At 46.8% G+C, this 24,772-nt stretch overlaps 1 protein-coding gene and 1 pseudogene across 2 annotated transcripts in view; one reads left to right on the plus strand and one right to left on the minus strand.

The window, feature by feature from the left end:
* Nucleotides 1-24,772, plus strand: part of HSPA12B (heat shock protein family A (Hsp70) member 12B) — a 55,961-nt gene that overhangs the window by 17,125 nt on the left and 14,064 nt on the right. The window contains exons 3-9 of the mRNA XM_082236427.1: nucleotides 4,526-4,626; nucleotides 5,307-5,431; nucleotides 7,417-7,603; nucleotides 9,846-9,950; nucleotides 11,825-11,941; nucleotides 14,254-14,425; nucleotides 20,461-20,547. Coding sequence (XP_082092553.1) covers nucleotides 4,526-4,626; nucleotides 5,307-5,431; nucleotides 7,417-7,603; nucleotides 9,846-9,950; nucleotides 11,825-11,941; nucleotides 14,254-14,425; nucleotides 20,461-20,547 — 894 coding nt within the window. The remainder of the gene's footprint in view (nucleotides 1-4,525; nucleotides 4,627-5,306; nucleotides 5,432-7,416; nucleotides 7,604-9,845; nucleotides 9,951-11,824; nucleotides 11,942-14,253; nucleotides 14,426-20,460; nucleotides 20,548-24,772) is intronic.
* On the minus strand, nucleotides 21,907-23,127 carry LOC309541042 (small ribosomal subunit protein uS15m pseudogene; annotated as a pseudogene). Its single transcript has 2 exons — nucleotides 22,747-23,127; nucleotides 21,907-22,275 (listed from the first exon to the last, which is right to left on the minus strand). The product of its transcript is annotated as a small ribosomal subunit protein uS15m pseudogene (transcript).

The following is a 24,772-nucleotide window of genomic DNA, read 5'->3' on the forward strand; positions in this document are numbered from 1 at the left end:
CTGTCTCTTCTTATGCCAGTGGCAGTTCCACTTTTCTCGGAGATGAGTTTGGATTGCCTGCTCACGTAATGGCAATTCCTTTCGCACAGAGGAGGCCGAGGGCACGCTCCTGAGTGTTTCAACTTATCTGTGGCATGATTTATAATTTACACCCGTGATGTTATTGTTTCCTAAGAATTTGTGTACCATTTTGCGAGGCATCCTGTTTGCTGCGTGAGCTCAGTTCCAGCGGCTTTGATCCCAGAGCAGCTATTTGTTTTCATTTCGGCAGAGTGCCTCTTTCATTTCTTCCCTTCTTCCCCCCCAATATGCGCAAGTAAGAAGATCTGGGTAAAGAGCCTTCTCTGAGAACATGTTGGTTTCATTTCAAAATCCTGGCTGGTTTCTGTCTATTTTTTGTACCAGATGAAATATTAACATGACAGGCACCCGAGACAGAAAAAGCCACTTAGGGAATCGGAGAGAAGGGTCTGGTGTCGTGTCTCTCCAGTCGCTGATTCTTCACAGCGAGAGTTGCTGAGACTAATCTCTGGAGCTGTATTTGGAAAGGGACAAAAAAACAACAACCCATCTTTGACAGGCTCATAAAACCCAAGCCTTTTAAAACAACTCGCTTCTCCAGGCGTTCAGCCAGGAGCTGCGATAGAGTAACTCTCTCAAAAAACTCTCTCAAAAGTTGTCCTTCTCAGGACGTTGGTGGTCTGGGAAGGATAAGAGGGGGCTACTTTAAAGGGATGGTAATGTTTGGTTATACCGTATATAAAGAAAATACTGTCTGTCTCTGCCTTTGCAAACCTGGGGCAACCAGAATGATCAAGGAAATGGAGCTACTCCTATAGGGGAAAAAGTTGAAGTTTGGGGACTTTTTGGAGAAAAAGCGAGTGAGAGGCGACATCATCATCATCATCATAATTTATTATTTATACCCCACCCATCTGGCTGGGCTTCCCAGCCACTCTGGGCAGCTTCCAACAAAATATTAAAATACAGTAATGCATCAAACATTGAAAGCTTCCCTAAACAGGGCTGCTTTCAGATGTCTTCTAATAGTCTGGTAGTTGTTTATTTCCTTGACATCTGACGGGAGGGCGTTCCTCAGGGCGGGCGCCACCACTGAGAAGGCCCTCTGCCTGGTTCCCTGTAACCTCACTTCTCGCAGTGAGGGAACCGCCAGAAGGCCCTCGGAGCTGGACCTCAGTGTCCAGGTAGAATGATGGGGGTGGAGACGCTCCTTCAGGTATACTGGACCGAGGCCGTTTAGGGCTTTCAAGGTCAGCACCAACACTTTGACTTGTGCTTGGAAACGTACTGGGAGCTAATGTAGGTCTTTCAGGACCGGTGTTATGTGGTCTCGGCGGCTGCTCCCAGTCACCAGTCTAGCTGCCGCATATACGTGTCTGGAGGAAGTTGGACAGCAAAGGAGTTTTCTCCCTCTCTCATAACACAGGAACTCATGGGCATCAGATGGAGGTGAATGTTGGGAGATTCAGGGCAGACCAAATGAAATATGTGCTCACTCAGAGCAGATAGACTGTGGAACTCCCTGCCACAGGAGGCAGTGATGGCCACCAACTTGGGTGGCTTTAGAAGAGGATTAGAGAAATCCATGGAGGAGGAGAGGGCTATCGATGGCTCCTAGCCATGACGGCTCCGTTCTGCCTCCACAGAGACAGCAATACTCCTGAACTCCAGTTGCTGGAAGCCATGGGAGGTTAGAGGGCTCTTGTGTTCGAATCCTGGTTGCGGGTTTCCCTTTGGGGCACGTGGTTGGGTGTCCCTATTTCCCAGGGACAGTCCTGGATTTACAGAAGCGGTTTCTGAATGTCCCACTTTTCCTTCGGACGTCCCTTTTGTCATCGGAGAAATGTTGGAGGGATGCGGAATTAGAGAGGCCATTGGCTTGATCTTGCAGGCTCTTCTCCCATAGTTTTAGGCTACAGACCCCGTGGCCACTGCCAGGACAGGATGCCAGGCGAGATGGGCGCTTGGCCTGATCCAGCCGCGCTCCTCTTAGGGTGCTGTTTGGCAAGTGCCTGGGCAGACCAGACTTGCTCAAAGCAGGCCTTGAGATTCGAACCAGCGCCCCCCGGCCCCCTTCCAGCTCTGAGAGAGGCCCTTGCTGCTAGGGGTCTCAGATGCCTTGCAGATAAAGTGACTCTCCTCCACCACCTCCTCCTCCTCCTCCTCTCCCCTGAACCAACAGCTGGATCCTGTCAGCCAAGAAGCCATACTTCTGGCCTGGAACGGGGCAGCAGTGATGGGGGGGGGAGCAATTAACTCCATCCCCTAATTGGAACCATCTGCGGCGCAGGGGAGTGCGGTCTATGCGCCGACGGGACGGAGACATGTCTGCCTCATTAAGCGCGCATTGCGTGGGCGAGACGAGGCGTCCAGCACACTCAGGGCTCCAATGCGCACGAACACCACGCATAGCTGTCAACATTTCCCCCCCCCCCTTTTAAGGGAATTCCCTTATTCCGAATAGGATTCCTCACAAGAAAAGGGAAAAGTTGACAGCAAAGCCAGAGGCGTGTTTGCTTCAGATAGCGTAGAGAACGACACCCGCCTCTCTTGGGCTGGAGCAGAGTCCCCTTTTTGGAAAATTGCAGTCTGCAACACACAAACACACACACCTCCTTTTTCCACAGGCTTGCTTGAGGTTTCTTACTGGCAGTTTGAGTCCTATTGATTTCAACAGAGCAAAAGAACCAGTTTGCACATTTGGGACAACCAGGTGGCAAAGACATCCCCGGCTTGAGGGTTTTTAATAAGAATAATAATGTTTAAAAAATTATTTATATCCCACCCTCCCCAGCCGAAGCTGGGCTCAGAGCAGCTAACAACAATAAAAGTAACCCAGTTTACATAAAATCACAATCAATTAATTGATATGCATTCTAAAATCAATTCAAAATCAAATTAATGGCTAGAGTTCTGTGAGGATTGCCAAAGGAGGGGGTCAGGCTGTGTCCTGGCCAAAGGCCTGGTGGAACAGCTCCGTCTTGCAGGCCCTGCGGAAAGATGTCAAGTCCCGCAGGGCCCTAGTCTCTTGTGACAGAGCGTTCCATCAGATCGGGGCCACAGCCGAAAAAGCCCTGGCTCTGGTTGAGGCCAGCCTAACCTCCCTGTGGCCCGGGATCTCCAAGATCACTGCAGATGATGACAGCAGCCACGAGAAAGCTGCAGAGGTAGCGCAGGATAGTGCACACCCCAGAAATTATCTCTTTCAGCTTCTGCCTTCTGGAAGAAGGTACAGGGTTATAAAGACTAGGACTAGCCACCTGAGAAACAGTTTTTATCCAAATGAGATTTTGGTTTTAAACACAGTCTGTGGGAGTCTGTGGGAGTATATTGTATTTAATTATGGGGTATCAGACTTTTTAGGGGGTTAACCAGGCTTTTTAGGGGGTTAACCAAGAGAAGAGAAGACTCCTTGGAAAAGACCCAGATATTGGGAAAGATGGAGGGCACAAGGAGAAGGGACAACAGAGGACGAGATGGTGGGACAGTGTTCTCAAAGCCACAAACATGAGTCTGACCAAACTGCGGGAGGCAGTGGAAGACAGGAGTGCCTGGCGTGCTCTGGTCCAGGGGGTCACAAAGAGGCAGACACGACTAAACGACTAAACAACAACAACAACAACCAGGCTGAGATAGCTGGGATAGCAGGCTTGTTGGGTTTTGAATGTCTGATGTAGATTTTTTCAATTTCCTTGTTCTGTATGGGACGATGACAGTAAAGATTATTGTATCATATCGTATCATGGAATGCCCTCCCATCAGATGTCAAGGAGATAAGCAACCATCTGACTTTTAGAAGACATCTGAAGGCAACCCTGTTCAGGGAAGTTTTTATGTGTGATGTTTTATTGTGTTTTTAATATTCTGTTGGGAGCCGCCCAGAGTGGCTGGGGAAACCTAGCTAGATGGGTGGGGTATAAATAAATCCATTATTATTATTATTATTATTATTATTATTATTATTATTACTACTACTACTACTACTACTATTATTATTAACATCATCATCATCATCCCTGGTGGCATCTACAGTTGGGGCTAAAAAGCCCCTGCTGGAGACCTTGGCGTCAGTGTGCAGGCAATACTAAAACGCACATCTTCCTCCCAAACAATCCTGGAAGCTGTAGTTTGCTAAGGGTGGTAGGAACTGTAACTCTGCCGGGGTTAAACTACACAGATTAAGGGTAGTTTTTAATAAGGGTTAAATTCCCTGGATTCTTTGGAAGAAGTTCATGTGCTTTAAGTTGGCATCAAATGTGCTTTAAACGGTGTGGTTCTTCCTAGATCGACCAGTGGGGCTGACTCTGTATCTAAGGCAGCTTCCTTTATTCCTTTCACACTTCCCTTTCAGCCCTGCAAATGAGGAGCCTGAAAGAAAGCAAAGAGCTGATACGATTAAAAATAAATGCTTCCCTTCCTAGTCACCTCGAGGGAGATTCCCACTCATTCTTGGTGACCAGGACAGGGGCTTTCGCAAACCTACCTATCTCTTCTTATCCGCCAGGTGCAAATGGAGAGCGATCCCGCACCCCATCTCCCCAAAACTCTCCCCGACTCCACAACGAAAGCTGCAACATCGCCCCTCTGACGCCGTCCCAGTCGCCGGTAAGCAGGGAGAATGGCATGCAAACCAAAAACCTACCGAATTCAGAGCAGTGCCACGGGGAGGTTCACAGGCAGGGTGTGAGGGTGATAATCCCTGCCGCCCCCATCCAAAATAGCCTAAGTTCAGTTTATTGCCTGCCATGTCTCCTTGAGTATTCACCTGGCCTTGTTTAAAAAGCTGTTGTCACAGCATCTTGTGGCAGTGAGTCCCAGAGGCCACCTGCAGTGTGCGAAACACGTCCTTTTCGCTTGTCTGAAGCCTGCTGCCTACAACAGTTCTCTGTCTCTTTCCCCCGTCTCCCAGTTTTATTTACTTAGGTGGGAAGCATTTTTAAAAAGTGAAATGTTCAGATTCCTACATCGCAGGGGGTTGATCTAGATGACCCTAGGGGTCCCTTCCAAGTCTACAATGCTAAAGCAATCCTCCACCATCTAGCCTGTGGTGGAACAGTGTGGGATTCCACCATCTCACTCTGAGCAATGGGTTAAGCCAGTCTTGACCGTTTGGATGTCCTCCAGAGAGTTTGGACTACAAATCCTATCAGCCCTGGTCTGGGACTGATGGAAGTTGTCGTCCAAATCAATGGGGGGGGGCAAAGGCACTGCTAAGCCCACAGATTCTTAGTCGGGTGTGGTGAAATTGCCCTCCAGGAACTGAATCCTCTGCCTTCTGTTTCCAGAGGAATGAAATCCGGATGCGCCAAACCACTCCCTTCTCTGTGGTGGTAGCCATTGACTTTGGGACCACATCCAGCGGCTATGCCTTCAGTTTTGCCAGTGACCCAGAGGCCATCCACATGATGAGGTACGTGGCATTGCTGGGAGGAAGAGTCCTGCGTCGCAGGTGGGGTTGGACTAGATGGCCTTTGGGGTCCTCTACAATTCTACGAATACAAGAGGGTCAAAATGAATTCCCTGCCAGCCTCCCCCTCTGTTAAACATTCACCTTCTTAAAATCCCCCTCTGTGAGGTTGAAGGGTGAACTGTCAGGCGGCACAGGATCCAAGCCCCATGGCTGGTCGCCAGGAATGGATAAGACAAGGAAAAGTTCTTACCAACTGCTTTTTATTCAATATTCACAGAGAGAGGCTTGGGAATGCCACCTCTTGGAAGAATGGCGTTGCCCCGAGTGAGTCTCCACCCGCTCGCTCTCTCTCATGCGCCATCGCTACGCGTGCTGAAAAGTGCATTCCCTTATTCCGAATAGGATTCCTCTCAAGAAAAGGGAAATGTTGACAGCTATGCCTCTGCCTTTGAGCTCTTTGCTCTCCTACTTTCAAGGCCCGCCGGGTTGTGGAAGAGGGAGGGTCTGGAATGCTTTCCATAGACTCTGCGTCCGTCAGCTGTGCTTCTTCCTCGTCCTCTCCCATTATTTCCCAGCTTTCCCTTTCATCTGCCTCTGAGCTGTGACCTCCCTCAAATTCTGAACTGTCGTCTTCTTCTCTGGAAGGGTCAGGCTGGGAAGGCGGTCTCCACCATGCCCAGTCCCTGACATGAATTTTACCTGTACCTGTACCTTCTCTTGCGGGGGCCCAATTAGTGACACTGCCTTCCGTTAAGAGTTTGGGTGTAATCCTTGACCCCTCCCTTTCCATGGAGGCACAGGTTACAGCAACAGCTAAGGCAACATTTTTCCACCTTTGCCGCATCAAGCAGTTGGTCCCTTACCTTTCCCGCCCTGACCTGGCTACAGTGATCCATGTGACGGTCACCTCCAGGCTTGACTACTGTAATTCGCTCTACGTGGGGCTGCCCTTGAAACTGTCCCAGAAACTCCAGCGGGTGCAGAATGCTGCAGCAAGGCTCCCCATGGGGTCCCTGCCATGGGAGCATATTCACCCAGTGCTTTTCCAGCTGCACTGGCTCCCGGTGGAGTATAGGGTCAGGTTCAAGGTGCTGGTCTTGACCTTTAAAGCCCTTTGTGGCTTACGGTCCTCGTATTTACGGGACCGCCTCTCCTGGTCTGCCCTGCAGAGGACCTTAAGGTCCATGAATAACCATAGTTTAGAAGTCCCCGGCCCTAAGGAAGTCAGACTATCCTTCACCAGGGCCAGGGCCTTTTCAGTGATGGCTCTGACCTGGTGGAATGCTCTGTCCCAGGAGACCAGGGCCCTGCAGGATTTAACCTCCTTCTGCAGGGCCTGTAAGACAGAGCTATTCCGCCTGGCTTTCAATTTGAACTTAGCCTGATCTTTTATTCCCCTTCCTTCACTCCCTCTCCCCTTTGTATGAAGATTACCTGCTCTGGGATCCCACAGCTAATTCTCCCCTGGCCTCCTCGCTGGCCCAAGTAGGACCAATTCAGCCAGCTAGCCCTGGGGATTATCTAATGCTTATTAGATGGGTTTTCCCTAAATTGATTTCTGAACTTTGCATTTTATAGTTATTCATGTTTTTATACTGTATTTTATGCTGCTTTTACAATTAAGTGTTTTTAATTTGTTGTTGGCTGCCCTGAGCCCAGTTTTTGAACCGGGAATGGTGGGGTATAAATAAATTATTATTATTATTATTATTATTATTATTATTATTATTATTATTATTACCTGGGTTTATTGATGGAGGGCCAACTGCCCTTACAGCTCCCCTGCCTGTGGACACCCTAGTTTTGCAGCAGATTGTGGACCAGTGAGATAAGTGGACTGGGAAGGGGGGGGGTGACCTCTTTCAGTGAGTCTGTGGGCTGAATAGAGGGGCCTGGGCGGACACCACCCAGCCATTGCATCTGTGGTTCCCCACATCCGTTTAGGACACAGACAAGTCAGCCCACTTTCTGATCCCTCCTTCCAGGAAATGGGAAGGCGGAGACCCAGGAGTAGCCCACCAGAAGACCCCCACCAGCCTCCTCCTGACTCCAGACGGCAGTTTCCACAGCTTTGGCTACACCGCCAGGGACTACTACCACGACCTGGATCCCGACGAAGCTCGCGACTGGCTGTACTTTGAGAAGTTCAAAATGAAGATCCACAGCACTAGCGTGAGTTCAGTGGCTGAAGCCTCCTTTGGGGGCCATGCAAGGCACAGTCTCCCCGACTGATGGGATATGGAAGCACTTTCAAGGCAGCCAACAAGTTCCTCTCAGACTTAAGGATCAAAATTTCAGCTCACAAGGACTGTTTGAAGGTGGAATGGTCGAGCCCCAGGAGGTTCTGGACTCTCTGTGCTGGGCCAGGGGGGGGCTAACCCGAGCCACACGGTCCAGGTCCAGTCCTGAATCCAAGGGTTCCACGAGGAGTCACTCTGACAGGGCCAAGGCAGGAAACCAGGCTAGGTCAGGCACAGGGTCTCAGGCAGCTTCCAGCAAGCAGCAATATTGCTCCCGCAACCTGGGTCGGGGTCCGACAGCCTTTTATCTTTGTCAGGGTAGCGGCCGGTCCTGATCCCCCGGTGACTCACCTCCCTGTTTCACCCGAAGGTGAGCACTCCTCCTGCAAGTACTCAGGTCTCTCCTTCTCTCGGACCTCAGTCTCTGAACCTCGGGAGACGTCGGTGGGTTACTAGATCCAGAGGCCGCCTCAACCTCTCCTGACCCAACCGGTAGTGGAGCAGCTGTAAGGCATCTGGAGCCAGGGCAGGCTCAGGCCCCTGACTCGGCCCAGCTGGTGCTTGTTGCAGGGGAACCTGTGCAGACTGGGGCTCTTCAGAATCAGGCCCCAGACTTGGTTCAGATGCCACCTGAGGCAAAGGATCCAGTGCGGACTGAGACTCCTCTGGCTCTGAGTCCGATCCCGAGTCCCAGAACCTCCTTCCTTGGAGGTTTTTAAGCAGAGGTTGGGTGACCATCTGTCAGGGATGTTTTAGCTGAGATTCCTGCATTGCAGGGGGTTGGACTAGATGACCCCTGCAATGCAGGGAACTCAGCTAAAGAATCCCGAACAGATGCCCATCCAATCTCTGCTTAAAAACCTCCAGTGAAGGGAAGCAATTTGTGCAATTTGTATCCACAAGGCTTCAATCTATTCTGCTGTATTTATTTTGCAAGATGTTTGTTGCATTCTTCATTGAGAACAACGCAGTAAAAGTGACCTTCAGTTTTCAGTCGCCCACAAGCCTCTCCTGGATGCTGGATGCTCTTTATCCAAAATGAAAGCAGCCTCTCTCAGTTGTTTGGTTTTTTTTTTCTTTCCAAAGAGAGGTGTGATGATTGGTGCTGATATCTCTGAGCTCTCAGAGACGACCAGGAACAAGTTAGGCAGGTTCTGATAACCCAAATGCAGGAGTTGGTGATTCTAACCTGTTTGTGCACATCTGTTTTGTTAAGAATGCCATGTGAACACTTTGAATTAAGCTACTTAAGAGGAAACCCGTTTGCCTTCAGGGAGATTCTGGCTGTTCCATTGGGCAGATGATCTCCCAGGTGATCTTCAAACTCCCATGTGCAGCTGATGGCCATGTTGGAATAGATGCTAAGAGAAGATATATTTATTAGATACTGTCCTTCCTTCCTCATGTTTGTGAGTTCAGCGGAATGGTATCCCTTTCCATCTTAGAAGAGAAGCTTAGATAGATAGATGATAGATAGATAGATGATAGATAGATAGATAGATAGTTTTAGCGTTTAAATTTTGTTTGCTTGTTTGTTTTGTTAAAGATTTTCTTGTTTTACAAAAGTGTTTGCAATGTCTCTCTCGTATTTTTTCCCCCATGTAACATTTTAACAAATCAGTTTCATTTGTTGAGACATTGGGAATTCAGGATGCTTTAAGGCAGACTGAGTTCTCCTAGCATTACTCCATCTCCCCCTCTTAAAATAACAATAAAAAACAAGGTAAAATTACATTTACTCACTCAGAATACTTCTGGAAGAGTAACAGAGCAGCTTTGCTCAGGCAGGCTGAAAAGGACAATTCGGTTACAAAGACATGCTTAAAACTAGCTTAAAAATGGAGTTGCAATGCCCTTGGGAAACCTGGCAGTCTGTCACGGGATGGTGGTCTAGGTGGAAGCATGCAGGTGGAGAAGGGAATATTTATGAGAGGCTCAAGGGTCCTGTGTATGTCCCCTTGAGGCTAGAAGCCGGCTGGAGTCCAGGTGAGATGTACGGTAACAAGGGGGCAGGGCGTGTCAGTGGGAGAAGATCAGGACCCTGGTCAGTTCCCCGTGGAGAAAGCCTACAAGGGAAGAAGCAAAGGACAAGCTTGCTCCCCTGGATGTCCAAAGACGGGGGCTATTGAATGAACTGAGAGCAATCCATCTCTGCTTCCCTCCTCTTTTGCTAGGACTTAACCATGAAAACCGAACTGGAAGCAGTGAATGGGAAGAAGGTGCAGGCGCTGCAGGTCTTTGCGCATGCTCTCCACTTCTTTAAGCGACAAGCACTGCAGGTAAGGGGGGGGGAGAGACACGCAGAGGCGTATGTCCGTCATGCAGAGAAGTCACACAGAGGCAAAATTCGGCTGGGCGTGAAATAACTTTCTGCAGTTGTCTGGAGAAGGCATTTGACCGGCTGGTGTTTCTCCTCCGCCGTAATAATTTGTTACAGTCTCCTTTTTAGCCTCTCCCACAGTTTCTTCCCCACTCAGAGACCCTCCTTTTGCTAACGTTTCTTCTTCACAGACTTAGGGCCCCTGTAGATGGCAGTCCCTTTGCAGGAGTTTTCTGAAACATGTTACTGATGCAATAATAGTGCATTCGAGGTGGGTTTATACACAGGACATCATTCTGTTTCATTAGTTCTTCTGCAGTGCTTCCCCCAATGTTATTGCACTTGTTGGCCTCTGGAGGGGCATCCATGCCCTATATTGCAGCTCACACACCCTCCCCCCCCCCAATTACTCGTGCGCTGCAGTTAGGCTTGGAAAAATCCCTTTGTTGCAACAGAAAGGTTCTTTTCCATTCTAATGCAAGCAGGGAACAGCAAGGTGAGGGAGAGACACTGTGGGATGGGTTTGCAGGCCCCCTGTGCAAGTACACACACACACACACACACACACACACACACACACACACACACGGCTTGGGACCAGAGTAGCCACATTCTCCCCTGTAAGCTTGCCTGATCACGAAGCTCAAATCAGCTACACAGGCCCTTCTCCAAGCTGAGGTAGGTGCCAACCGGAAAAGCAGCCTTTTCAGTGGTGGCCCCACATCTCCAATATCTCCCTCTCCAAACAGATTTGGGAGGTACCCACAATATGGCAATTTCCAGGGCTGGTGCAGCCCTGGAGAGTGACTGGATTCAGGCAGCGCCAGGGAGAGGTGGACGGAGAAGAGAGAAGAATTGGTATTTGGATGTTGCAGGAGGACCTTGAAGGTGGTGGTCCAAACTGTGTGGAAGAGGCAGCATTTGGGCTTCACTTCAGGCGGCAAAATATCATGGGATGGCCTGGGACATGGCTGCCAGGCAGCTATCTGTGTGTTACCTTGCAACAATCTGCATTCCTTCCAGTTAGAAGTAGCAGTGAATATCAGTGTTTGAAAAAGAAAAAGGTTCTGATCTCCTTTTTACTCCTTTGCCTAGACCTCAGACCTTAGTTGGCACAAAAGAGTCTTTGAGAAAGAGTATTCTTGCAGAGTATTGCTGCTTTTATTCTTAAAAAGTCTTCTTCTCCAACCACGACCGACAGCATTTACAAACACCAAACACAACCAGCTTTCTACCATCCAATCAACCCAACACCCAACACTAACATTGACCACTCTATATACAGTGGTGCCTCGCAAGACGAAATTAATCCGTTCCGCGAGCCTCTTCGTCTAGCGGTTTTTTCGTCTTGCGAAGCAACCCTATTAGCAGCTTAGCGCTATTAGCGGTTTAGCGGCTATTAAAGGCTTAGCGGATTAGCGGCTAAAAGGCTATTAGCGGCTTAGCGGCTTAGAAAAAGGGGGGGAGCGGAAAAAAATCGGAACACTTGCAAGACGTTTTCATCTTGCAAAGCAAGCCCATGGGGAAAATCGTCTTGCGAAGCAGCTCAAAAACGGAAAACCCTTTCGTCTAGCGGGTTTTCCGTCTTGCGAGGCATTCGTCTTGCAGGGCACCACTGTATACAGGTACAATTTGGTGAAAGGTTGCATGAGTTATTGTAGGCCACTGACTCATGCTGACTTAGTTCTTTTAGCATTAAAGAAACAGCGGCCAATTTTTAGCTGTGATAGTGAATAAGTTTGCCTCTCCTTCTTATGGTTGCTCCCTTCCCCCTCCGTTTCTTGGCACCAGTGGAGAGTCAATGCCTCCTGCTTTGTTCCTTGTGCCTTGCAGGAACTCAAGGACCAGTGCCCAGCCTTGCCAGAGAAAGATGCCATCCGGTGGGTGATCACTGTGCCGGCCATCTGGAAACAGCCTGCCAAGCAGTTTATGAGGGAAGCTGCCTACTTGGTGAGTGAAAAAGCCATTGCTCTTCTTGGCTGCATCAACAGAAGTCTAGTGTCCAGATCAAGGGAAGTCATAGTACTGCTCTCTTCTGCCTTGGCCAGACCACATCTGGAGTCCTCCTGTGTCCAGTTCTGGGCACCACAATTTGAGAAGGATGTTGAGGAGCTGGAATGTGTGCAGAGGAGGGCAAGCAGGATGAGGGTCTAGAAGCCAAGCCTTATGAGGAATGGTTGAAGGAGCTGGCTACGTTTAGGCTGGAATAGAGGAGACTGCGAGGAGATATGATAGCCATCTTCACATATCTAAAGGGCCGTCACATGGAAGATGGGGCAAGCTTGTTTTTTTGTAGGACATGAACCAATGGCTTCAAGTTACAAGAAAGGGGATTACGACTAAACATTAGAAGATGAGCAATTAAATAGGCCTGAGATGGTATTGTTATAGATGTTGTTGGGTCCAGTGATGGTGTTGTCTGGGTGTATGTGGCAGCAAAGTTAGCATCTGGGTTTATTGCAGGCTCTGGTACCAGTGTCCATGTTAACTCTGGTTGCTGTATTATTGTGGGCGAAGAGCTGTTTAAGACTGGGTGGCTGTCGGTAGGCAATGAAAGGTCTTCCTCCCAGAGCTTGAGAAAGAGAACTGTCATTGTCTAGGAGATGTTGTAAATCTCTGATGATGCATTGAACTGTTTTAACTTGGGAGCTGTACAGTGGTACCTCGGGTTAAGTGCTTAATTCGTTCTGGAGGTCCCTTCTTAACCTGAAACTGTTCTTAACCTGAAGCACCACTTTAGCTAATGGGGCCTCCTGCTGCCGCCACGCCGCCGGAGCACGATTTCTGTTCTCATCCTGAAGCAAAGTTCTTAACCTGAAGCACTATTTCTGGGTTAAAGGAGTCTGTAACCTGAAGCATATGTAACCTGAAGCGTATGTATCCCGAGGTACTACTGTATGTGATTACTAGTGGTGCTCTGTTATTTTCTCTTTTGGGTCTGTCTTGCAGCAAGACCAAGTGTTTCAGGTCAGGAGTCTGGCGTTCACACAATAAATTCAGGTTGTCAGATGCCTGCGAGACTCACGTCCCCCTCTGTGGTTTTGGCTGCCATTGAGCTGTTTTTTCTTTCTTTTTTTAAAAAAGTATGGTTTTCAGTTATATACGGTACATTTCAATAGTTTTGCAGTCATTTTAACATTTCAAAACACAACTTCCTTCCTCCTCTTTGTGTAGTTCCTTAAATTTATTTTTATCTTTTCCTGCATATTCTAAATAAACTTAAGTTATTCTTTTATTAATCTACTTTAATTATATACTCTTGTATAACTGCAGGTTGTTACAATAATCCTGCCAATCTCCTTATCTGTTTACAATTTTTATGAAAGAATGGAAATGGTTCATTGAATATCTACAAATTTGTTTGTAGATATTCAATGAACCATTTCCATTCTTTCATAAAAAAGTTTGTTGTCTTGATTTCTTATTTTTCCGGTAAGTTTCACCATTTCTGCATATTCCATAAGTTTTTGCATCCATTCTTCTTTCCTTAGGACTTCTTCTTCTTTCCATTTTTGGGCAAATAACATTCTTACTGCTGTAATATGCTCCAACTCAGACCCTCGAAGTGTCCCTATTTTCCAGGGACATCCCTGATTCACATAAGCTGTCCCAGGTTCTGATTTTATCTTGGAATGTCCCCCTTTTCCTTTATTGTTTAGTCGTTTAGTCGTGTCCAACTCTTCGTGACCCCATGGACCAGAGCACGCCAGGCACTTCTGTCCTCCACTGCCTCCCGCAGTTTGATCAAACTCATGCTGGTAGCTTCAAGAACACCATCCAACCATCTCATTCTCTGTCGTCCCCTTCTCCTTGTGCCCTCCATCTTTCCCAACATCAGGGTCTTTTCCAGGGAGTCTTCTCTTCTCATGAGGTGGCCAAAGTCTTGGAGCCTCAGCTTCAGGATCTGTCCTTCCAGTGAGCACTCAGGGCTGATTTCCTTAGGAATGGATAGGTTGGATCTTCTTGCAGTCCATGGGACTCTCAAGAGTCTCCTCCAGCACCAGAATTCAAAAGCATCCATTCTTCGGCAATCAGCCTTCTTTATGGTCCAGCTCTCACTTCCATACATATATGTAGGGGGAAAATGTTGGAGGGCATGCAAACTGCCTTGCCCAATGAATTCTGCACTGCATATTTCTATGGATGATGTTAATCACTCCTCCAGGAGCGGCTGTTGCCAGGGACTCTCCAGAGAGATTTTTGGGCTGTCTCCTGCAACGACTCCTTCCTCCCAGTGACCTCCTTTCTCTTCCTTCCTCCAGGCTGGGCTGGTTCCTTCGGAAAACCCTGAGCAGCTCCTGATTGCGCTGGAGCCGGAAGCAGCCTCCATCTACTGCCGCAAACTCCGCCTCAACCAGCTGATCGACTTGAGCTACAAGCCCCAGGCCAACGGACTCATGTCGGATCTGCCCATCGATTCCAGCTTCAGGCAGGGTAAGATGCAGGGATCCTGCGCTCTGGAGCAAGTCAGTGCAGCTGGTATAGCACTGGGTGAATATGATCCCGCGGTGAGGACCCCGTAAGGAGTCTCGCCGTGGCATTCTGCACCCGCTGGAGTTTCTGGGTCAGTCTCAAGGGCAGCCCCACGTAGAGCGAGTTACAATAATCCAGTCTGGAGGTGACCGTCGCGTGGATCACAGTGGCCAGGTCAGGGCGGGAAAGGTAAGGGACCAACTGCTTAGCTTGGTGGAGATGAAAAAATACCGCCTTTGTTATAGCTGCAATCTGCACCTCCATGGAAAGGGAGGTATCTAAGATTACACCCAAACTCTTAACAGACAGTGTTGGCACTAATTGCGCCCCCGCAAGAGATGGGAGAATATCTTGTGGCAGTGAGTTCCGCAGGTGGCGTGTGCATCTTCTAGCCAGCTCCACCCAGTTTTCCCTCTTGGGCCGCCTATTCTCTTTCTTTTTTTTTAGGTAATGTCTATTAAAAGTTTAAAAGTTACAAAAAGAGTTAAACAAAGCAAAACAATACAATACTATACATAAAAAACAAAAAAACACTGCTTATCTTAACAAAACAAAAACAAGAACAAAAACAGAAACAATTAAAAACACATCCAATATTTCCATATCTTGTCTTTCATTTACTTGTTTCAACGACCTCCTCACACCTCCCTTTTTTGTATTCTAGTTCAATTAGCTATTTCAGCAAATCCTTTCCATCTTTCTCAGTTTTTGTCCACCAGTCAAGCTTGCAAAAATTTACCATCTGCCCGATAATAAATGTTGGAAATGTAATGAGACTGAAGGCACATTCTTTCACCTTTGGTGGACATGCCCAAGGATTAAGACATTCTGGGAGATGATCTATAATGAAATGAAAAAGGTATTTAAATATGCCTTCCTGAAGAAACCAGAGGCCTTTCTCCTGGGCATGGTCAGCCAATTGGTGCCAAAGAAGGATAGAACTTTCTTTATGTATGCTACAACAGCAGCAAGAATACTCATCGTGAAGTATTGGAAGACACAAGATTTACCCACCTGGGAAGAATGGCAGATGAAGCTGATGGACTACATGGAACTGGCGGAAATGACTGGCAGAATCCAAGACCAGGGAGAAGAGTCGGTGGAAGAAGATTGGAAAAAAATTAAAGACTATTTACAGAAACACTGTAAAATTAATGAATGTTAGAAGGATGCTGGAATGAAGTTATATGGCTTTAGCAGAAATGTTATAAAGAATTAAGTAAAAATAGACTGTTAATGGGCTAAAGGGGAAAAAATAAAGTTAGATTGGGCCGCCTATTCTCTGACGGAGTGGTTTTAAAAACAGTAAGAAAAGGGGGAAAGCATCAAAAGACAGTGGTTTAAATTAAGGTTTCCACACATCTGGTCTTCATTTGATTTTATTAGCAGAACAAACCACAGTTAATAAAGAGCCCGTCTCACTGCAAACAGCTTCGCAGACTCTTCTGCAGCTCTGCCTGTAGGAAGGAGAACTGAGGGAGCCTTTATTGAGTGCCACGCCTGAAGTTTCCAGGATCTGAACCACAGCGCCCCTCGCCTTCTAAGCAGAAGTTATTAAACCCGTCTCTCAGATCACCAGTCTTGGGACCCTTTCTGAACACAAAACCTGATCTGCCTCACAAAGCAAAGGCATTCTGCACATGCTCAGGAAGGGAGTATTCTGCCCGGACACTGAGGTCCATTGCTGAGGGCCTTCTGGCGGTTCCCTCACTGTGAGAGACCAAGTTACAGGGAACCAGACAGAGGGCCTTCTCGGTGGTGGCGCCCGCCCTGTGGAACGCCCTCCCATCAAATGTCAAAGAGATAAACAACTACCTGACATTCAGAAGACATCTTAAGGCAGCCCTCTTCAGGGAAGTTTTTAATGTGTGACATCTTAGTGTATTTTTGGTCTTTGTGGATGCCGCCCAGAGTGGCTGGGGAAACCCAGCCAGATGGGCGGGGTACAAATAATAAATTATTATTATTATTATTATTATTATTATTATTATTATTATTGTGGTACTTCTGGATGCAAACGGGATCCGTTCCGGAGCCCTGTTCGCATCCTGAGTAGAGGGTTACTCGTGACTGCGCATGCGTGTGGCGTCATTTTGAACGTCTGCGCATGCGCGAGCAGCGAAAATAACGCACTCCATTACTTCCGGGTCGCCGCAACGTGCAAGCTGAAAATACTTATCCCGAAGCTATTTCAACCAAGGTATGGCTGTACATATGATTACTAAAACCCAGCGTGGGCTTCTCAAAAACAAGTCATGCCACACAAATCTCATTTCTTTTTTTTTTGCCGGAGTTACAAGCTTGGTGGATCAGGGGAATGCTGCGGACTTAGTGTATCTTGACTTCAGCAAGGCTTTTGATGCCCCCTGTGACCACAAGGAAGCGAGAGGTTTTTGAGCAGAGGTTAAATGGTCATCTGTCATGGATGCTTGAGCTGAGATTCCTGCATTGCAGAGGGTTGGCCTAGATGACCCTCAGGGCCCCTTCCAACTCTCTGATTCTGGGATTCATTTATCCTGACATGTATATCCTGCCTTTCTTCCAAGGAGCTAAAGGTGGTGTATGTACTTTCCCCTGCCCTATGCTTTTTTTTTTATTTGCATTTTATTTATTTGTTAACATTCTTATATTACATCAGTAAACGTTGTCATATTACATTACAGGACTTACTATAATTTCCAACATGTATACATAAATTATATATAAATTTTATATACCTAGAATGAAAATGAAACAAATAAAAGGAAGAACAAAGAGAAAAAACAAAAATCATATACATACCAACACACTAGACTTCCTCTCTATCCCGTTGTATATTCCTTTTTCACAAATGAATGTACTCTTATTATTGTATATTTCTTTACATTTTATCTAATACATTCCTATATCAATATGTGCTCTTAGTCTTATTTCTCAACTCAGTCTCTCTCCAACGTCAATTGAATGCTAGCATAGATAGCGAATCTTTACGGTATTTTTGAACGTATGTTTTATATCTATCCCACTTTTCCGCAAAATTTTGTTTTGAATTGCCTCTTAGGGTGTTTGTTGACTGCACCATTTCAGCAAATTCTTGTAGCTTGTAATGCCAGTCAGTTATTGTTGGGGCTTCTTGTTCCTTCCACCCCTTTGCCACCAAAGTCCGAGCTGCGGCCGTTGCATATAAGAATACCTCCCTAAAGGCCTTCGGGGTCCCCTGCCCTATGCTATGGCTGAACAACAACCCTGCAGAGTAGACTGGGGTGAGAGATTGCAACTGGCCCAAGATCACCAGGTGGGGATTTGAACACAGGTCACCCCTAGCCTGGACTTGAACCCAGTGCTTCCCAAATTAGTGCCACCAGGCTGGGGGCCACTAGTGGGCTCAACAAGCCAAGGGGACAGCACTGGAGGTGCAAATAGCTACCAGACTTTGAAAAGCTGGTCTCTCAGTATGAAGTTCATCAGTTTTGTTGAGTCAATTCAGATAAATCATTCTAACTGGACTTTGAACAAATGTGCAATTAATTGCCACTGCTTTGAATTTTCATGTGTTATGAGTTTTCATGTATACCTGAAGGAGCGTCTCTACCCCATCGTTTTGCCCGGACGCTGAGGTCCAGAGCTAAGGACCTTCTGGCGGCTCCCTCCCTGTGAGAAACAAAGCTACAGGGAACCAGGCAGAGGGCCTTCTCGGTAGTGGCACCTGCCCTGTGGAACGCCCTCCCACCAGATGTCAAAGCGATAAACAACTACCTGACATTTAGAAGACATCTGAAGGAAGCCCTGTTTAGGGAAGTTTTTAATGTGTGACATTTTGATGTATTTTTACATCCTATCAGATATCAAGGAAATAAACAACGATCTGACTTTTAGAAGATGGTGCTGACCTTTAAAGCCCTAAACGGCCTCAGTCCAGTATACCTGAAGGAGCATCTCCACCCCCATCGTTCTGCCCGGATGCTGAGGTCCAGCGCCGAGGGCCTTCTGGCGGTTCCCTCATTGCGAGAAGCAAAGCTACAGGGAACCAGGCAGAGGGTGGCACCCACCCTGTGGAATGCCCTCCCATCAAATATCAAGGAGATAAACAACTGTCTGACTTGTAGAAGGCATCTGAAGGCAGCCCTGTTTAGGGAAGCTTTTAATGTTTGAAGGACTATTGTATTTTAGTGTTCTGTTGGAAGCCGCCCAGAGTGGCTGAGGAAAGCCAGCCAGATGGGCAGGGTACAAATCATCATCATCTTCCTCCATGGGTCGTGCAAACCGCTGTTCTGAGCAAAGAGGCACTGGGGCTGAGTTTATGGAACCAAGCTGGGTTGTGACCCAGAACACTGGTCTAACCGCTACACTATACTTTGTGCATGTTCAGAGGCACTGGGCCCTAAGGCCCAGATCTGTTGAAAGCCAAATCTAAGCCTTCCCTAGGTGTGAGCTGAGGCAAAACATTTCTCTTTGTGGCTCAGACTGAGTGGTAGCTGACACACCTTCCAAATTCAGGGGGATTTTAGTTTCCGAATGCTGTCTTCTGCAAAAGTGACTCTGACGTGCTAATCTGAAGGATCTGTGCATGCTTGTGTGAGAGGCAAGGTCCGTAATTCTAAAGAAAGGCTTCTGTCTTGAACCCAAGGGAGGGAAGCCGGAAGCCAGGAGACTCTCAAGAGGGGAATTGTGGGGAAATGGCCTGTTTCCTGAAACCTTGGCCAGGTCAGGGAACTTCCCTACATCTGTTTAGCCTTGGGGGGGGGGGAGAAGGCTAACTGTCCTCAGCCCCACCACGGACCACCTGGCCTGTACTGCAGTGCTGCTTTTACCCAAGGGGCTCCAGATCTTGCTCATGGAGACTCCAGAACAACTTCAGATTGCTGAGCATTGCTCCTGGACTTCTCAGGAGCGTTCCCAATCTCCCCATTTCCTTGCCCAAACGATTTTTGCAACCACTGGTGAGATGGAGGAGTCAGTCAGATCTTGAGTCTCTACCTTATTTATTAGGGGTGTTAGCTGTGATTTCTGCATTGCAGGGCGTTGGACTAGATGATGATGATGATGATGATGATGATGATGATGATGATGATAATTTATTTATACCCCGCCACGCTGGGCAGCTTCCAACAGAATATTAAAATACAATAACCTATTAAACATTAAAAGCTTCCCTGAACAAGGCTGCCTTCAGATGTCTTCTAAAAGTCTGGTAGTTGTTGTTCTCTTTGACATCTGGTGGGAGGGAGTTCCACAGGGCGGGTGCCACTACCGAGACTCTTGGGGGCCCCCTTCCATTTCTACAGTTCCATGCAGCGCTTTTTCCAGGGGGGATGCAGGGGTACGCACACCCCTACACATTTTGTGTATCTTTGTACTTTTGTCCATTTACAGCCCATCCTTCCTCGCAGGGTTGTTTTGAAGACGACATGGGGAGGTGGAGAGCCGTACGCCACCTTGTGCTGCTTGGAGGAATGGCAGAATATAAATAAATAATAAAGAAAAGAATAGAATAGAATAGAATAGGAGCTGGATAGCTCAGTTGGTTATGAGCGTGGTACTGAGCCAGTGTATGGGAGCCAGTGTGGTGTAGTGGTTAAGAGCGGTAGTCTCGTAATCTGGGGAACCGGGTTTGCATCTCCGCTCCTCCACATGCAGCTGCTGGGTGACCTTGGGCCAGTCACACTTCTCTGAAGTCTCTCAGCCCCACTCACCTCACAGAGTGTTTGTTGTGGGGGAGGAAGGGAAAGGAGATTGTTAGCCGCTTTGAGACTCCTTAAATGGAGTGAAAGGCGGGATATCAAATCCAAACTTCTCTTGTTCTACTACTGATAATGCCAAGATTGCAGATTCAAGCCCTGTGTGGGACAATCGCATATTCCTGCATTGAAGATCCTCAGGGTCCATTCTATGATTATAAAACAAAACAACGAAGGGATTATTCCATTTCCTCGTGTGTGTGTGTGTGTGTGTGTGTGTGTGTGTGTGTGTTTTCCCCATCTTGCTGCTGCCTTACTTTCCTATCTGTCTCCCTGCAGCCCGAGAACAACTCCGCCGTTCCAGACACAGCCGCACCTTCCTGGTCGAGTCCGGGATGGGAGAGCTCTGGTCCGAAATGCAGACAGGTAGGAAGATCCGGGGGGGGGGGCAATTCATTTCCCCCCTGAAAAAAAATTGTATTCATTTTATAACACAACTAAACAACACAAACAGAAAAAACAAACAACGCAAACAAATTCTTGTCTTATCCTTATTTTTTCTAAACATTGTTAGGTGGGCTTCCCCAAGTCCCCCCATCTGATTTTCATTTTACCTCATCTTTCGCAGTTTACATATATCATAATTTTTAACCATTTTTTAAATCATACTTTTACTATAAAAATCTCCACATTTTATCACTTACAAATAATACTGTTTTAAAATACACTATCTTCTACTTCTAACCCTGCAGCCTATATCCACTTCCAAAGCTATTCTGAGATTTAAATATTAACATATTTTTTCAAATATTATTTAAACTTCTTCCAGTCTTTCAAGTGTACGCAATTCCCCACCCCAGTATATTTAATAAACATTGTCCAATCTTCTTTAAATGTATGTTCTTCATAGAATAGAATCATAGAATCATAGAATCATAGAGTTGGAATAGACCACAAGGGCCATCGAGTCCAACCCCCTGCCAAGCAGGAAACACCATCAGAGCACTCCTGACATATGGTTGTCAAGCCTCTGCTTAAAGACCTCCAAAGTAGGAGACTCCACCACACTCCTTGGCAGCAAATTCCACTGTCAAACAGCTCTTACTGTCAGGAAGGTCTTCCTAATGTTTAGGTGGAATCTTCTTTCTTGTAGTTTGGATCCATTGCTCCGTGTCCGCTTCTCTGGAGCAGCAGGAAAAAACCTTTCTCCCTCCTCTATGTGACATCCTTTTATATATTTGAACATGGCTATCATCTCACCCCTTAACTTCCTCTTCTCCAGGCTAAACATGCCCAGCTCCCTTAGCCGTTCCTCATAAGGCATCGTTTCCATGTTCTTCTTGTTCTCTTATTCTATATGTTAAATCTGAAAGCTGTGCGTATTCCATCAGTTTTGAGTTGCCATTCTTCTGTGGTTGGGACCTCACTCGTTTTACATTTTTGGGCTAACGAAACACAGGCCGCAGTAGTTGCTGGGATTTTTGACTACATGCCATTCTGTGCAGCTGAAAGCCAAGAAGACTGAGCAGAGAGGAGTTGTTCTGCCTGGAGATATGGGACCTTGGATACAGCTCTACCATTGATTGAGGTCTCACAGCGGGATGACGACTTATGACCTTACTGACTGGATAGTTTGTTGGTCAGTGTAGTGTTCTTTTTTTCTTTTCTTTTCTTTTCTTTTCTTTTCTTTTCTTTTCTTTCTTTCCTTTCTTTCTTTCTTTCTTTCTTTCTTTCTTTCTTTCTTTCTTTTTTTTTGGTGGTTAAAACATTTATTGTCTACCAGCTTCAGAAGATATTGCTCAATATGAGTGATGCCTGCTTCTCTGCTTCTCTGGCCCTGGTTCTCTCTAGCTATTCTTGCCACTGCTTCAGTCTCTGTGGGGCTTTCAGCTTTTGCACCTCTTAGTAGACCTTGTTGCACAAGGCTTTCTTAGCGATCCAGCGCCGGGTGGCTCTCTGGCAGTACAATGGGGGAAATTCATACTTAACGTCCAGCACTTTACACATCTTCTCAAAGACGTCGTACTTGGTGTTGCCCATCTTCTGCCGGTCTATGGCTATCAGCATCTGGCGATGGTTGACTGTGTCCTTAGTGTGCATATGCAGATGTTCCTGGAGCGTGCGAATCTTGGCTGTCAAGAATGCAAGTTGGACCTCATCTTAAAAAGCAGAGACATCACCTTGCCGACAAAGGTCCGTATAGTTAAAGCTATGGTTTTCCCAGTAGTGATGTATGGAAGTGAGAGCTGGACCATAAAGAAGGCTGATTGCCAAAGAATTGATGCTTTTGAATTATGGTGCTGGAGGAGACTCTTGAGAGTCCCATGGACTGCAAGAAGATCAAACCTCTCCATTCTGAAGGAAATCAGCCCTCAGTGCTCACTGGAAGGACAGATCCTGAAGCTGAGGCTCCAAGACTTTGGCCACCTCATGGGAAGAGAAGACTCCCTGGAAAAGATCCTGATGATGGGAAAGATGGAGGGCACAAGGAGAAGGGGACAACAGAGAACGAGATGGTTGGACAGTGTTCTCGAAGCTACCAGCATGAGTTTGACCAAACTGCGGGAGGCAGTGGAAGGAGTGCCTGGCATGCTCTGGTCCATGGGGTCACAAAGAGTCGGACACGACTAAACAACTAAACAACAAGGAGGCAGTGTCAGTTGGGGACTTCCAGACTTGGTCTGCTAGCTGCTGTTTCTTGATTTTCACTTTCTCCTTCTGGCTTGCCATTTCCAGAGACAGCAACCTGCTCACAACATCGTCTACCTTGTCTATACCTGGGTTGTTGGCATAAGGTTTCTTCAGTATTGTGGGAGGCAGATCATCCAAATGGCTGGGAATTTCTTGCTTTTTTCTTTGGCATAATCCCTGGCTGTTTGAAGGAGGAGGCTCTTATGCAGTGATCCCGACCCCCTGCCACCGCTGCCACTTTCGAGCCGAGGCAGCTCCATCCACGCAGCACGGCAGCCCCCACCGCGAGACTCCCCTGAGCAACACCAGCAACATCCTCTCCCGGCTTAGTTCCTGGGCACCGCCATCTTGGTGCGTCACAGGTCAGGTCCCCCGTCAGTGTGGTGTTCTGAGAGTCGTCTGGAGTTTGTTAAGAGAGAGCTAGTTAAGATCCATTTCTGTTCCTGTATATAGTATCTTGAAGAGTCCGCTGTAAACAATAAACACCTCTAAGTAACCAAGTTACCACTAGCAGCGTCTTGTTCCTGCTTCGTCCATCCTGCCTGCAACTGATTGCTTTCTACAGAACAACTCTGCGTATGCTCTGCTAAGGTCCTGCAACAGGTCAAAGTTGGCAAAAGCCATTAGTAGTGGCATATATAAATAACCAGGATTAAGGACTTTTCTCAGGACAGTAGAGAGTGTGTGTGTCAAGGGGGACGGGAAACCAAAAATGGAGGTAGGGGTCAAGGAGGCCAGTTGGAGAGGTAATCTCCCTATTTTTCTTCTTCTTCTTTTTAAAACTTTTTTATTCAAAATTAAAACAAAACATATTATCCAGAAACATATCATCCTTATTCCCCCCCCCATTTTTCTGTTCACAATCAGATCCCAGAAGGCAGACTTAGCTTAGAAAAGTAACATACACCTGGAAACTATCCCATAAAGAAACAGTCCCTTTGTCCTCTCTTGATCTTTGGCTAAGCAGATGTTGCTTCTTCAATGCATGTAGACAAAGAGAGAGAGATGGCTGCCCTGCCCTGTGCTTTTGTCGTTACCTGCACAGGTGAGGCCACACCCACCTCTAGTCACATGCTGAGGAAGTCTGTCCCAGCCCAGAAGGAAACAGGAAGTTGACCTGCTGGCTGGACAAACATTCCTCCCCATGTGCAAACATGTTCTCTCTAGGAATGTTGTACTTGACTGCTCTTGCGTTTCTTTTTTTTTATATATAAAATTTTTATTGGTTTTACAAAATTTTTAAAAAACAAACAAACACTTAAAAAGACATACAAACACGTATAATTTCATAACATTTTTTTCATAGACCTCTTTTCCGGGACTCCCCCATACCCCCCCTTTCTGCATCCCAATGTCCAAAATTTTATAGCAACTCCCAATTGTTCCTTTCCACCCTCTGTCATCTTAGTCTTTTCTTTATTCTGACCTTATATCACTGTATCCCTTTATTCCTGAAAACCACAACATTCTAACATTCATCAAGTTTATAATAGTCCTTAAGATAGCTTTTAAATTTTCTCCATTCTTCTTCCGCCGTCTCTTTTCCCTGGTCACGAATTCTGCCTGTCATCTCAGCCAATGTCATGTAGTCCATCACCTTCGTCTGCCATTCTTCCAGAGTGGGTAGATCTTGTGTCTTCCAATACTTTGCGATAAGTATTCTTGCTGCTGTTGTAGCATACATAAAAAAAGTTCTATCCCTTTTTGACACCAAATGGCCGGCAATGCCCAAGAGAAAAGCCTCTGGTTTTTTCAAGAAAGTACATTTAAGTACCTTTTTCATTTCATTATAAATCATTTCCCAGAAGGCCTTAATCTTCGGGCATGTCCACCAAAGGTGATAAAAAGTACCTTCAGTCTCTTTACATTTCCAACACTTATTATCGGGCAAATGATAAATTTTTGCCAGCTTGACTGGGGTCATGTACCACCTGTAAACCATTTTTATAATGTTTTCCTT

This window comes from Podarcis vaucheri (assembly GCF_965113315.1).
Source record: "Podarcis vaucheri genome assembly, chromosome: 9".
Lineage (NCBI taxonomy): Eukaryota > Metazoa > Chordata > Lepidosauria > Squamata > Lacertidae > Podarcis > Podarcis vaucheri.